The sequence below is a fragment of the Brachyhypopomus gauderio genome, chromosome 2, assembly GCF_052324685.1.
Source record: "Brachyhypopomus gauderio isolate BG-103 chromosome 2, BGAUD_0.2, whole genome shotgun sequence".
Lineage (NCBI taxonomy): Eukaryota > Metazoa > Chordata > Actinopteri > Gymnotiformes > Hypopomidae > Brachyhypopomus > Brachyhypopomus gauderio.
In genome coordinates this window covers 38,419,354-38,435,098 of record NC_135212.1, presented here as the reverse complement: position 1 = coordinate 38,435,098, position 15,745 = coordinate 38,419,354, and the positions used below count along the sequence as shown (strand labels likewise).

Here is a 15,745-nt window from a genome sequence, read left to right as displayed (position 1 = left end):
ACGAGTTCGGGGCAGGGGACTCCACGGAGGAGGAGCCGGACGAGGAAGATGAGGGCGAAGAACCCACTCCCTTGGTGTGCGACGCCTCCACCGTAGACTACGGTGGAGAGGAAGAGGAAGCCTACCCTCCGTCTGTGTGTGACGCATCCACCGTAGACTACGGTGGGGAGGGAGAGGACTACCCTCCTTCTGAGAGCGAGGCCGCTACCGAGGACTACGGTGAAGAGGAGGAGGAGGAGTCGGAGGAAGACGACTACCTCCCTCCGCCCGTGGGTCCCGCTCCTACCGGGGAGGAGGAGCAAGAGGACTACCCTCCATTGGGGTGCTCCACGCCTACCGCAGACTACGGTGAGACGGAGGGGGACTCCTATACGGAGGAAGAGGAGGACAGTCCGCCTGCCTCGGTGAGGTCGGTTAGGACCGTTAAAGGGAGTGCGGAGCGCCGTCCACACTCCGATCGCTCCGGCGAGAGCGCGATGGACTACTCCCGGGGTGGCAGCCCGGAGCAGTCCATGGAGTGGACGGAGGACATGGACATCGACGGGGAAACCCCAAACGGCCCGCACGGGGCGTCTGCCAGCCGCGCTGCATCAGGCGCGCAAGCCAGCCGCGCTGCATCAGGTGCGCAAGCCAGCCGCGCTGCATCAGGCGCGCAAGCCAGTCGCGCTGTACCAGGCGCGCAAGCCAGCCGCGCTGTACCAGGCGCGCAAGCCAGCCGCGCTGCATCAGGCGCACAAGCCCGCCGCGGAGCACCTGGTGCGAACGCCAATCGCGCTGCACCAGGCGCGCAAGCCAGCCGCGCTGTACCAGGCGGAGGCCATGCAGCAAAGGCTGGAGCAGGACAAGTACCCGCAGCGCCTGCAGCACCCGATCTCTCTCCCCTAGTCACTCTCCTCCTGGCGCGCAGCCTGGCGCCTGTCTCATGTGTATGTGTGCCAGTGTTCGTATGTCTGCCCGTTTGTGTACCAAACCCCCTTTTCCCGTTGATTCCGATGTATGTCAGTGTGCCTGTGTGTGTATTCGTGTCTGTTCCGTTTAATGTGTCTTCCGTCTTTTCCCCCGTCTTCCCAGGGAGGGTGTTCTAGGCGGTCCGTGGCGGACGCTTCACCAAGGGCGGTCACCTCCCAGACGCAGGACTGAGCGCGTCGGATCCGCCCATCGTCGTGGGTTTGGGGCACTCGGTCCTGTTGGCACCCCGGGACGGGTAGTGCCCTTGGAGGGGGCGTCTGTCACGTTGAGGACCCCGGCCCCTCCCTTTTGGGCGTGTGTCAACGTAGTCCACGTGCTTTGTCTGCGTCAGTGTATATACATGGGTAGGGTTTTGTTGTGTGATTAATAAGTCTCACCTGTGAATCGTCTCGTGATCACGTGGGGCTACTGTGGTTTGTCTATTTAATGTGCGCTCGCGCAGTGTCCTGTGCTCGTCAATGTCTACTGTGTACACGTTGCTGTGTGTACGTATTATATGTTCTTTGTGCGCTGTCTTGCGCAATAAGTAAAAGTGACGAAACTGTGAAGGATTGTGTGTCTCGTTCTTCGCCGCGACCCCACCGTCACACCGTAATACAAGAATTTAAACATTTTTTATAATTTAAGGCATAGAAAAAACTAAAAAACTAAAATATACAGGTTGATGCATAGTAATATAGGAAATATATGATGACATTATTGCACATAGTGAGTTATTGCACATAATGATTTTTTTATTGCACATGGTAAACTAATAAATATGTAAAAAGGCAGATATAGTGGTAAAGTGCATGTAGTGCTGTTTTGGTCCAGTTATCAGTGTGGGGAGTGGTTGTGTGTGTGTTTAGCTGTGTTCAGCTCCCGTACAGCGCTGGGATAAAAGTTGTTTTTTAGTCTGTTTGTCCTCGATGTGATGGACCTGAAGCATTTTCCTGAGGGCAGCTGCTGGAATAGATGGTGTCCAGGGTGGTAGGTGTCTTTCAGGATGTTAGCTGCCCTACTGAGGCAATAAGAGCTGAACAGTTCCTCCAGACTGGGCAGTGGGCAGCCGGTGACTGTGATTACTGTGATTAATGAGGTGTGAGGTGATTACTGTGATTAATGAGGTGTGGGGTGTTTACTGTGATTAATGAGGTGTGGGGTGGTTACTGTGATTAATGAGGTGTGAGGTGGTTTACTGTGATTAATGAGGTGTGAGGTGATTACTGTGATTAATGAGATGTGCCTGTATTATTGTGATTAATGAGGTGTGAGGTGATTACTGTGATTAATGAGATGTGCCTGTATTATTGTGATTAATGAGGTGTGAGGTGGTTACTGTGATTAATGAGATGTGTCTGTATTATTGTGATTAATGAGGTGTGAGGTAATTACTGTGATTAATGAGGTGTGTCTGTATTAACTGTGATTATTGAGGTGTGATGTAATTACTGTGATTTATGAGATGTGTCTGTTACTGAGGTGTGGGGTGATTGCTGTGATTAATGAGATGTGTCTGTGATTACTGAGGTGTGGGGTGATCAGGGCCAGCGCCAGAACATATACAGTGAGGGGGCGTCAGAAAATTTCGGGGGGCGAACGTAAGTTGTTGAGCGGGGGGGGTGGCGAACGTAAGTTGTTGAGCGGGGGGGCGGTGCGTGTAACGATTGTCGAGCGGCCGAGGGGGCACCATGTAGCGATTTTTGTAAAATAAATGGGTCTTATTTTTTACATTGAGGGGGCGGGACACCTCGCCTGAGGGGGCGACGCCCCCATTCGCCCCCCCGTGGCGCCGGCCCTGGGGGTGATTGCTGTGATTAATGAGATGTGTCTGTGTTACTGTAATTAATGAGGTGTGGGGTGATTGCTGTGATTAATGAGATGTGTCTGTGTTACTGTAATTAATGAGGTGTGGGGTGATTACTGTGATTAAAGAGGCGAGACTGTGTTATTTATTATGTGTTTGCCCCTCAGCATTAGTTCTGATTAGTTAGTTCTTATTAGTTTGTTTCCCATGTGCAATGCTGGTCATTCCAACAATGCAAAAGGGCTGTCGAGCTCTCAGGCTGAGGAACACTGGTGTATGAGACTAATAAACAATGGGTCATTGTAGATGGGAATAGTGTAGGTGACTCCAGTTACACAGGCTGACATTTCCAAGACTACTGTAGGAGAGGGGAGGGTGAGAGAGAGAAGGAAAGAGAGAAGGTGAGTGGGATGATGGAACTGTGTGTGTGTGTGTGTGTGTGAGACAGAGAGAAAGAGAGATAAAACATCTTGTCTGTAGTCATCAGTATATTTTTCCATGACTCGTAGGTCGCAGTATAAATAACTAGCCTGCCCTTTTCTCAGCCGCTTAGATAAAAAATAATATTAAGAACAGTCTCACGCTCCTCGTGAATAGTCAGGACTAATTAGACGTGATGCTAGACCAATCAGATTATCTCTAAATCACCCCGTCAGCGAATAACATCTGAAGCTCAGAGGAGGTGTCCGGCTTGTCATAGACGCTTCGCTTTCTGGTTTGACCACAGATCAAAGAGGCGGGTTTACGCTCGACCGAGGCACACATTTCTCCGGGTAACTCCACTGTCGGCAATCTGTCTGTCAAACCGACGAACATGATAATGCACCAATACACAAACGGAAGCCGCGGCTCCGCCTCCGCGTTGACGTCGCTCTGTTGGTGATTGATTCGCGCAGATGCAAATGTTGCGCTGTTGCGCGAGGAAAGGACGCTGCCGCAAGGTGAGTTCGTGTGTTTATTTTCTCCAGTATGAATTTAAGATGCTGCATGCAGAACACGCACAGAAATGCGCACATCCTTTAATAAGAATTGGTGTTCTGTCCATACACCGTGTTCTTTCGACGCGTCAAACCGTTGTTGCCGCTGTCTGCGTCTCCCAGCTCATGAGTCAAGCATCGAGTATTAGCGGATCCGGCATTTGCTTTCGCACGCGATGTAGGTTAGCGATCAAAAGTGGACCTTATTATTTTGCCTGACGCACGCAGGGGTGTTTTGAAAACCTGCTCACGCGCCTCTGTTGCGGTCACCGTGACGTCTTGCAAAAGTGATCTGCGTGAGGAGAACGCACGCACGCACGCATCTGTGCCAAGCGTGTTTGACTATACAACATGCGAACCTCCGTCAAAGGAAGGAAAGGCCTCCCTCTTGCACGAAACTTAAGCCAGTGTTAAAGCAGGCTCTAAACTAGCGTGTCCTGTCGTGGTCCGCTTGGCGACTCACTAGCAGACCGAGGGGTGTGTGCGTGCGTCTTGAAGAGGGCGGGTTGGTTGCTATGTGGTAACTAAGACTTCTCAAGGTTTTATCACGGGTGTCTTTTTTTTCTTCACAGACCTCACGCACCTTTGCGCTGTGTGCTGATATAGTTGAATGGGATACTGTGTCGTCAGTGTCATTTCGCGTGTGCGCAGCCTCACGTACCGACACCTAATGTTACGACTTGACGAGTTATGTTGGTTTGGTACATCCGCAACCACCACTTCCTCCTTCACTTTAGCGGGGTGCTGCTCTCACAACGTCCAACCTTTTCTCTCCGTTAACTGTCCTCTACACGAGGATTTGTCGTGCTGCCTATACTGGCGTACTCGTATTATTAAAGTTCATGTAAATGTTTAGGCCACTGGTTACGGAGTCCTGCTGCGCTCCGGTGTGTGTTGTATGACGCAGTATTAACGGACGTGGTGAAATCGCCCAAGGTCGTGACCGGCAGCCCATACGTGCTTTTTCATGGCATGCAGGGCGTACATTAACAGGACTGAGACCCTCGAGACATGACACCCTAATTCAGGCCTGGTTATAAGTGGATATGTTTAAAAGTTCAGTTTAAAGGCATCGTACATAACGTTTAGCTAATGTAACTGCTATAGATGTAGCCCGTGTCACCATTCCGTCATTCCGGTGTTTGTCATTGCGTCTCATTTTACAGCTCATAAAAGTAAATGGAAGCAAATATAATTTAAATATCAGCGAACTATAAGTATATGAGTTGTTTACTCACTGTGAAACCTGTAGACCACGTGATGTTATGGTTTTATTGTATATTTTGTAAGAATATGTCAATCATGTTAAGTAATTGTTAACTCTCATATCAGCAGCCTGTTGCACAATTGACATTATACATTACACAGAACAATAAATCTTAGTGTTCTATAGAATAAGTACCAAATGTTAAATGAAGTAGTGGACACTGTGTTACTCTGTTGTACTACAGTGTAACTTCTGTCTGTCTCGCTGTTTATTCCAGATGTGTGTGTTTGGGTGGGGGGGAGGTCATTGGTTTACTCCTATGAGTGTGTCATGATAGCACTCAGATTTGCGTGTGTGTGTTTTTCTTCTGTTTACCCAGCATGCCGTTGGCACGCAGTATCTCTGTCACATCCCTGTCGGGTCTGGACGATTGGGATGAGGAGTTTGAGCTGGAGGATGCCGTCCTGTTTGAGATCGCTTGGGAGGTGGCCAACAAAGGTGCACTGCTGCACACGTAGCGGCACACGTATCGGCGCACATATATGCACACGTATCTACACGCCTATTGGCACACATCAGCTCCGGACAGGAAGTCTGAAACACGTTTAACTTTGAAACCCCCATAAGTAGAGACTAGAATCACATCACTCAAAACATGCTGGGAAATCTCATGTGAATGTGTGTCTACTGACTATTTTAATCATATGTAGTGGCAACATGAACCCATTTCTGTGTGCATTGGGATGTTCAGTCCAGGAAAATCATAGCTGGTCTTTAGAAAAAGACATACATATTCATACTTCATCATGAGCACGTGTGTGTGTGTGTGTGTGTGTGTGTGTGTGTGTGTGTGTGTGTGTGTGTGTGTGTGTGTGTGTATGTGTGATATATATATATATATATATATATAAATAAATAAATAAATGTATGTATATATAAATATTCATACCCATTGTAAATATTCCTCATGGGTAAATAAATAGAACTCTCTATATGCATAAAAACTTTATTAACTTTGAAGTGTATTTGCATGTTAGTGGCCTTGGTGCTTGCTGGCGTTTCTGGTTTCATGGATATTCGACTCGTTGTCCTCTGGCTCTCCCAGGGTATTTCTGCTATCACACGGCTGTCACCAACCTGTGAGGCCAAAGGCCAGGACACGCCCCTTTCTGCAGAACCGAAGCTATGATCCTAGATCAGGGTTTAAGACCCATTGCTACACTGCCATGTGGAGTTGCCAGTGGAGTTGCATCAGTCCACAGTTGTTGCTAATAACATAACTACAGAATGTTCATCAGACTAATTATAACATTTGTTTTGCTCTGCATTATCTGGAGTCTTAATTAAAGGACTGATTCTTAGTCTACTGAAAGAGTTGTAAATTGAAATTGTGCATTTTTGTGACCTGGTATACTTTGACAAGTCATGTCCTCGATTACTTGTGAGAACCACAGAGATGTATAAGGGAAGGGTTTTAAGTTAGTGATGCCGACATTTGACACACAGCCCGGACCTGCTACCTTTGTTCAGCCAAACTGGGCCTCACAGGCTCAGTCGGCCATGTTCTCATGCACATTATGACCTGGGCTTCCAACATATTCATTCCCACTAAGTGTGTATTGGTTGTTGTGTTGGGTGGTAGGGTTTATGGCTAATGGGGGGGAAACTGGGCCACTTCATCAGTGAAGATCTGGAGACATTGTGTTGCTCGCTATCAGAAAGCCGTTTGCTTTTTTTTTTTTAAGTCAGTACCTTGCCCCTAATCCATAGCTCCTAACTCGTCCGCCTAACCCTACTGAGGTTGAAATAAATGTTTGCTTTCTTTCCAGATATGTTTGGGTTAGGTGAAGGCATGGGGGTTTCAAAGCTAAACAAAACATTATTTCGCTTTGTGTGCCTGTGTGCGTGCCTGTATGTGTGCATGTGTGTGTTCGTGACATGCTGTCATGTGCTTTGGCAGTCGGAGGCATCTATACTGTGATCCAAACAAAAGCTCGCTTGACCTGTGAGGAATGGGGTGAGAACTACTTCCTGGTGGGGCCGTACACAGAGTCCAACGTGAGGACGCAGGTGGAGCTGATCGAGCCCTCCAGCCCCGTTCTCAGGAGGACCATTGACAAGATGAACAGCAGTGGCTGCAAGGTACGCGCACTCACACACACACTCTCACACACTCTCACACACTCGCATCATCTGCAAAACTGCATTTTTTCTGTATTTCACTTGCTCTGGTCCATCTCTACATACGCAGACACACGCATACAAATGTCCTCTATTGAAATGGAGACCCTTATTCTGAGTACCGAGTGCATGTGTATGTGTGTTAAGTGTGTGCCACCTCTCTGGTATGTGTGTAAAGGTTAGAAGCTATATCTATGTCACACACTGAGTCTATTTCAGTTCTTTGACTAAATTCCCTAGAGATGGTGTGTGTGTCATGTATATAAGTATGTAGAAGTGACTGTGTGTGTGTGTGTGTGTGTGTGTGTGTGTGTGTGTGTGTGTGTGTGTGTGTGTGTGTGTGTGTGTGAAAGTATGTAGAAGTGACTGTGTGTGTGTGAGAGAGAGAGAGTGTGTGTGTGTGTGTGTGTGTGTGTGTGTGTGTATGTGCGCGTGTGTGTGTGAGATGGGCACTCGAGTGAGCGACTCGAGTCGAAGTCACACTTAAGTTGCCTACAAAAATACTTCAGACTTGACTTGAAATTCGTCCCTAATGACTCTTGACTCAACTCGGACTTGTCCAAAATAACTCATGAACTATAGAGATATAGAAAAATACTTTGTGTGTTTATATTGCCATTATTCCTTACTTTTGTTTCAGTGATTTGGGAAGCAAGCCCTTTTCTCATGACGTATCACAACATCGCTTATCACAAGCAGGAAATGGGAGAGAAGCGTCAAATGTAAACAAGCGAGGTTGCCATGGCTATGGCTGGAGTACCATACACAACTAAAGAATGCAATGTGTAAAAAATGCGGGAGACAAATTAAAGACACTGGAACGACCACCTCAGACATCATAAAGCACCTAAAACACTCCCAGTTTGGTTTGTTTAGTTTACGTTAGACACTTCGTCATTACAGCTAGCATAGTAGCCACAATTAGTATAGTGACCACTTGTAAACAAAAATCAAAACAGGAGTGAAACGTAAATTTATGTCCAAGACTCACTTTTTCCGTAATGGTATTTTTGTTTACTTTGACACTAGTATCTCTACAATAGATCTTCGTTCCCCAATATCGCTACCCCTTTAAGATTATTTTACACTGAGACAAATAACCTTCACAGAACGAAAATAAGTGATGTATTCTATACAGTTTTGAGCATGTAAAATTACACCGCTGATAGTGATATTTAAATAGTTTTCAGATGTGTTTATTTTTTATTTTTTTGCAAAAATAAAGTTTAAATGTAATTCTAAGAGATACAAAAATGATCATTGGCTGGTAATGGCTGATAATAGCAGCTACCAAGGTAATATATAAAATAGTTATTTTCCATCTCCTGTCCCCAAGCTTATCCACTTGTGACTTGACTTGGACTCCTACCAAAATAATCGTGACTTGACTTGGACTTGTATTTTGCAACTTTTGAACGTGCGCGTGTGTGTGTGTGTGTGTGTGGGTGGTAGATTCAGCAGTACAGTTGGCTGTTTCATCTGGCTAACTACACTGGACTAGTCCAGACAGAAATTAAACTGAGCCGAACTTCCTGATTGGGCAACAGAAGTGACATTTCAGGTCTAATTGTTCCTGTGTTCATCTCCATTGTTGCAGTAATTAGGGATTCGCCTACACTGGAGCTGCAATTTTAACACTGCTCCAGTAATACAGTAGCCTAATGTAACGTGTAAAAGTAAGCACACACACATACACACACACACACACACACACACACAAGTTCCCATTTTGCCCTTTGAATGTGCTGTGTACAGATACAGTGCAGCCTGTGAGTTGTAGAGGTATTTAGACCAACCCTCTATCACACCCATGGCCTTCTGTTCATGGCAGTCTTTGACACATTTGACTGCTGAGCAGATAACTGGCCAGTTATTATGGACCCCTACAATGGCCGTAACATGTAGACTTTCTCAGCCCTAAACAATCCCTGCATTAATTTCAAACCAACACTGACATGACTGATACTGAACATGTGCAAATACCAATACTCCACCAATATATTGTTCCAAATATATTGTACTCCTCTAGCAGCTGTATCTATTTGCTTATATATGGATTTATGTAAAATATTAGTTGGGGTTTTTGCTTTTGTGAGTGCTGATTCACTGATCCAGACACAGCAGTCATTAGAGTTGTTAAGAGATGCTTCATTGTCTGTTGAATATTATACTAAGAGGTAACCAGTATTGTTCAAGACAGAATTTGGGTCTTGGTCCAGTTATGTGAAATAATAATTAGATGTTTATTCAGCAGTTCATAAAGGCTGACGTCCCGCCATCCTTGTTTGTGTCAGAGATGATGGGGAGGTTGAACTTTCTGGGGACTCATGATGGTAAAACGTGTGTGTGTGTGTGTGTGTGTGTGTGTGTGTGTGTGTGTGTGTGTGTGTGTGTGTGTGTGTGTGTGTGTGTGTGTAAGGTGTATTTTGGGCGCTGGCTGATCGAGGGTTCTCCGTACGTGATCCTGCTGGACGTGGGCTTCACTGCCTGGTCTCTGGACCGCTGGAAGAGTGAGCTGTGGGAGAACTGTGCCATCGGCGTGCCCTGGTTCGACCGCGAGGCCAATGATGCTGTCCTGTTCGGCTTCCTCACCGCCTGGCTGCTCGGAGAGGTCTGTGTGTGTTTGAGTTTGTGTATTGGTATGTGTCCGTGTGTGTGTGCATGTATGTCCTGTTCGGCTTCATCATTGCCTGGTTGCTTGGAAAGGGGTGGGTGTGTGTGTGTGTGTGTGTGTGTGTGTGTGTGTGTGTGTAACCCAATCATATTGTGTGCATTTGCGCGCGCGTGTGTGTGTTTCAGTATGCAGCACAGTGCGATGAACCTCCACGGATCTTGGCTCATTTCCATGAGTGGCTGGCTGGTCTGGGCTTGGTCTTGTGTCGACAGCGCCACCTGCCTGTAGCCACAATCTTCACAACCCATGCCACGCTGCTGGGCCGATACCTGTGTGCTGGAAACGTTGACTTCTACAACAACCTTGCTGAGGTGGGGGTGTGTTTCTAGAAGGAACACGAGAAAATCAGTTTTGCTCTCTCCATCTTTCTCTGTATAACCCCGCCCACCACCACCACCGTTTCCCCATGTCTTAGTTTAACGTGGATAAGGAGGCCGGAGATAGACAGATCTACCACCGCTACTGTCTGGAGAGAGCAGCTGCACGCTGTGCTCACGTTTTCACCACCGTGTCCAAGATCACAGCCATCGAGGCCGAGCACCTGCTCAAACGCAAACCAGGTGACCTTCTAAACGTTCTCAGACGTTCTCAGCTCTGCTGAGTGCTCGGATGTTGTCCAAAATGTAGCACTGTAGCAGTCCTTAAATGGAAGTTTCAGTAGTTCAGCCTGTGAGTTGAGTCACCTTACTGAAGTAAATCACTGACTACCCACCCCTCGAGAAAACAGAACACATGGTGAGGAAAAACAGACATCTAGAAACATTCTCTGAACAGAACCCTGTAAGATGTGAAGAGAGAGAAATCGGAGAGCACAACGTGCTTTCATGAGTGTGTTGGATAATCCGGACCTGGATCTGAACGTGGTCAGTTAGGGTCTACACATTTACACACAAGAGTAAGTACAAGGTATTAAAGCAACTCTGTTATTTTTCTCCTGTAGATATTGTGACTCCTAACGGTTTGAATGTGAAGAAGTTCTCAGCCATGCATGAGTTCCAGAACCTCCATGCGACCTCCAAAGCCCGCATCCAGGAGTTCATCAGGGGACACTTCTATGGGTGAGAGCTTCTCTTTGGTAAGACTTTGGTAAGGGCAGGACAGAGTCCCTTTACGAAGGTCCAGTCTATGGCACATAGAACCATACAGGAACATTGGATGATTGCAGTTAGCTAGATAGACAGGCGAGAGCTGGTCTGAGGTGGGCATCTGTTCTAGGACCAGTGTGGCACTGTTGTTGAGATGAAAGGTGTGGGACTCACATGTATGGGCCCCAGAATAGCCAGCAAACAGCTCGGCACAGCTGTACACCAGTGTTTTAACTTAAGTTCAGTGTAGATGCAGTAACACACACACACACACACACACACACACACACACACACACGGGTCGTTTTAACACTGCATTTTTCTCCATGCAGGCATTTAGACTTTAATCTGGATAAGACTGTGTTCCTTTTCATTGCTGGACGCTACGAGTTCTCTAACAAAGGAGCAGATCTCTTCCTCGAAGCTCTGGCCAGACTGAACTACCTACTAAGGGTGTGTAGTACCTCTGTCGCTGCATGTCTGTCTGTTTGTGCACACGTGAGGTGTGTGTGTGTGTGTGTGTGTGTGTGTGTGTGTGTGTGTGTGTGTGTGTGTGTGTGTGTGTGTGTGTGTGTGTGTGTGTGTGTGTGTGTGTGTTCAGGTGAACCACAGTGAGGTCATGGTGATGCTGTTATTCGCGTGTGTGTGTGTTCAGGTGAACCACAGTGAGGTCACGGTGATTGCGTTCTTCATCATGCCCGCACGCACCAACAACTTCAACGTGGAGACACTTAAGGGACAAGCTGTACGGAAACAACTCTGGTAACAAACACACAACTTCTAGCCTGAACCGAGGGAGGGTCAGACCTGTCTGTCCTGAACACTCAGACCTGTCTGTCCTGAACACTCAGACCTGTCTGTCCTGAACACTCAGACCTGTCTGTCCTGAACACTCAGACCTGTCTGTCCTGAACACTCTTTTAGTCACTCAAACTGGACAGATGGAATGGGTTAGAAAGGCTGCCATCTGCTGCCTGCACTGGGAATGGCTTCTGTGGCTGTGGTGGCTGTGTGTGGGAAGGAATAGTGTGTACTCATGTGTGTATTGTTGTTGTTCTCAGGGATACAGCCCACACTGTGAAGGAGCGCTTCGGGAAGAAACTCTACGAGTCACTGCTGGTGTGAGTGGTGTTACTTTAACCTACTTTCAAAGCACAATTAAACCATTAGTATAAACTCTCTCTCTCTCTATCTATCTCTCTCTCTCTCTCTCTCTCTCTCTCTCTCTCTCTCTCTCTCTCTCTCTCTCTCTCTCTCTCTCTCTCTCTCTCTCACTCTCTCTCACTCTCTCTCTCTCTCTCTCTCTCTATCTTCCTCTCTCCCTCCCTATCCCTCTCTCTTATACACATCCTCTCTCTCGCTCTCTCTCTAATACACATCGTCCCTCTCTCAGTGGGCAGTTACCGGAGGTGTCGAAGCTGCTGGATAAGGAGGACTTCACCATGATGAAGAGAGCCATCTTTGCTACTCAGCGTCAGGGTCTGCCCCCTGTCTGCACCCACAACATGCTGGAGGACAGTACTGACCCCATCCTGTCCAGCATCCGCCGCATCGGCATGTTCAACAGCGCGCAGGACCGAGTCAAGGTGCGACAACACGTTGATGTACACACACACACACGCAACACAAGTACGTGTATGCGCTTACACACTTTGTCCCATTAGCGCGGTCCAGGCATTGAAGGTGCCTTGTGTGTGTGTATGTGTGTCAGGTGATCTTCCATCCTGAGTTCCTGTCCTCCACCTCTCCTCTCCTACCCATGGACTATGAGGAGTTTGTCAGGGGCTGTCACCTTGGGGTCTTCCCCTCTTACTACGAACCCTGGGGATACACACCTGGTTAGCACAAACATGCAAACACACACACCCACATACTTTGCATGTGTGGCCAGCAAGCAAAGATAGTTTGTTTTCAGGACTGGGGTATAATAATTTCATTTGTCACATGGAACAGAATTTCTATTACTTTCCATTATGTCTCTATTCTGTACACATTACACAACATAAGTCCAGCTGTGCAGTGGTTTCATGTTGATGCAGGAGGAGTGGAGGCGTGTGTGTGTGTGTGTGTGTGTGTGTGTGTGTGTGAAGGTGGAGGTGTGTGTGTGTGTGTGTGTGTGTGTATATGTGTGAGTGAGGGTGGAGGTGTGTGTGTCTGTATAGGTGTGTGTGTAGGTGCGGCCTGACATGGCTACTCTCTCCCTAGCTGAGTGCACCGTCATGGGCATTCCGTCAGTCTCCACCAACCTCTCGGGTTTTGGCTGCTTCATGGAGGAACATATTGCTGATCCATCATCATACGGTAAGGAGCAGAGCGCACTGGAGATGTACTGGGAAGGGGGTGGGGGTGTCTGGTGTACCGGTGTGAAGGAGCTGTCTTCACATCTTTGTTCCCACTTATGTGGTTGTGTGTGTGTGTTTCTGGGAATAGCAATAATTTGCCCCTCTTTGTGTCCCTCCTCAGGCATCTACATTCTGGACCGGCGCTATCGCAGTGTGGACGAGTCGTGCAATCAGCTGACCACCTTCCTCTTCCAGTTCTGCCAACAGAGTCGCAGGCAGCGCATCATCCAGAGGAACCGCACAGAGCGGCTGAGTGACCTGTTGGACTGGAGATACCTGGGCCGGGTCAGTCTCTCTCTCACTAGAGATACCTGGGCCGGGTCAGTCTCTCTCTCACTAGAGATACCTGGGCCGGGTCAGTCTCTCTCTCACTGGAGATACCTGGGCCGGGTCAGTCTCTCTCTCACTAGAGATACCTGGGCCGGGTCAGTCTCTCTCTCACTGGAGATACCTGGGCCGGGTCAGTCTCTCTCTCACTAGAGATACCTGGGCCGGGTCAGTCTCTCTCTCACTGGAGATACCTGGGCCGGGTCAGTCTCTCTCTCACTAGAGATACCTGGGCCGGGTCAGTCTCTCTCTCACTGGAGATACCTGGGCCGGGTCAGTCTCTCTCTCACTGGAGATACCTGGGCCGGGTCAGTCTCTCTCTCACTGGAGATACCTGGGCCGGGTCAGTCTCTCTCTCACTAGAGATACCTGGGCCGGGTCAGTCTCTCTCTCACTGGAGATACCTGGGCCGGGTCAGTCTCTCTCTCACTGGAGATACCTGGGCCGGGTCAGTCTCTCTCTCACTGGAGATACCTGGGCCGGGTCAGTCTCTCTCTCACTAGAGATACCTGGGCCGGGTCAGTCTCTCTCTCACTAGAGATACCTGGGCCGGGTCAGTCTCTCTCTCACTGGAGATACCTGGGCCGGGTCAGTCTCTCTCTCACTGGAGATACCTGGGCCGGGTCAGTCTCTCTCTCTCACTGGAGATACCTGGGCCGGGTCAGTCTCTCTCTCTCACTGGAGATACCTGGGCCGGGTCAGTTTCTCTCTCACTGGAGATACCTGGGCCGGGTCAGTCTCTCTCTCGCTTGGCACTCCGTAGTCTGTAGTGAATTTTGCTGCTGTATCATGACCCAGGGCAGGCCAGTTGGAGCAGTGCTGCAGGCTCCTGTGCATAAATCTATGTTCACCCATTAGAAACAGCAGCGATCGTAGCGTGCACATGTGAATGTGTGTGTGCTCTCCTGTCTTCAGTACTACGTTGCCGCTCGTCACATGGCCCTGGCCAAAGCCTTCCCAGACCAGTACATGTATGAACCTCAGGACCCTACCTCGGTAAGCTTGCACATGGGGCCACCCTGTGGACATTCTCAAAAGTGTACATTTTTTACAATTCAGTATAAATGTAAAAAATATGGAGTGTGTGGGGAGTAGTGTGTGGGGAGTAGTGTGTGGGGAGTAGTGTGTGTGTGTGTGTGTGTGTGTGGAGTCCTGTGCAGGCATGTATATGAAGTATTGCTGTTGTCTCTCTTGTGTGTGGATTTCGCTGCAGACTTCGGGCTTCCGTTACCCCCGCCCTGCCTCCGTGCCCCCCTCCCCTGCACACTCCCTCCACTCCTCCCCCCATCACAGTGAAGCAGAGGATGAGGAGGAGCGCTATGATGAAGAGCTGGAGGCGGAGAAAGACCGCGTGAACATCCGCCAACCCTTTACTGTAATGAACAGGAGCAAGAGCCCCCCAGACGACCTGCCTGAGAAAAACTAACACACACACACACACACACACACAACTACGCACGCATACACGCACACACACACACACACAATGCGGCCACACTCCTCTCTCTGCTGGACCTGCATTTTCTGGGTTTGAGAGGCTAACCCAGATATAAACGTGTACTAAGTGTGAAATCTAGGTGCTGTTCAGACTACTTTTTACTGTGAGGAGATGCTGTATGTTATTGTAGAGCTGTATTGTCTTCCACACGTATTATTAGTCTGAGAAGGCAAGAGATGTAGGAACCTGTTTTGTTCACTCTGAACGACCATTCTAGAATGAAGTTTCAAGGATGCTGTACTGACGGCAGCTACTCACTGACTGACGTGAGGGGCCCCGGGTGACGTGAGGGGCCTCAGGTGACATGAGGGGCCCCGGGTCACTTCCTGCTGAGGGTGACTGCTTCTCCCCTTCAGCTCTCTACTCCAAATGACTCTGTTACACCAGTGCCTGGAACATTTATTTTGTACAGACTTGCACCAACACTGCGGGTGTGCTGCAGACTGTGTCTGTGCTGACAGAGGAAACCTGCTCTGACATTATGGTGTCTGTTTTAGTCCCATGGTGACACCCCCATAATCACTCCGCCATGAACAGGTGCTACAGAAGATTCTACAGATGTTCCCCTGGAGTGGGTGAAGATGAGGAGCTCAAGGCTGACGTAGCTACGCAGGCATCACTAGCAGCACTTATGTACCTTACACATCCATCCAGCCAGAGACCCATACTCAACTACAGTTTATTTGTGTCACAGAAATT

The 15,745-nt window shown here is 48.4% G+C and overlaps 1 protein-coding gene across 2 annotated transcripts; it reads left to right on the top strand.

Moving 5' to 3' along the window:
- The first annotated feature begins 3,540 nt into the window (after nt 1-3,540).
- Nucleotides 3,541-15,725, top strand: gys1 (glycogen synthase 1 (muscle)). 2 transcript variants are annotated; one of them, XM_076995569.1, is made up of 16 exons: nt 3,541-3,696; nt 5,319-5,437; nt 6,900-7,081; nt 9,540-9,731; nt 9,920-10,105; nt 10,210-10,354; nt 10,735-10,852; nt 11,212-11,332; nt 11,535-11,641; nt 11,941-12,000; nt 12,273-12,465; nt 12,591-12,717; nt 13,085-13,180; nt 13,343-13,506; nt 14,464-14,544; nt 14,762-15,724. In XM_076995569.1, exons 2-16 carry the CDS (start codon nt 5,320-5,322, stop codon nt 14,972-14,974), a joined length of 2,103 nt encoding a protein of 700 aa, XP_076851684.1. In that variant the 5' UTR covers nt 3,541-3,696; nt 5,319; the 3' UTR covers nt 14,975-15,724. The 2 variants fall into 2 exon arrangements, with proteins under 2 accessions (XP_076851684.1, XP_076851683.1); XM_076995568.1 differs by lacking the exon at nt 3,541-3,696 and adding an exon at nt 4,118-4,252 and having other exon boundaries at nt 14,762-15,725.
- The last annotated feature ends 20 nt before the right edge of the window (nt 15,726-15,745 follow it).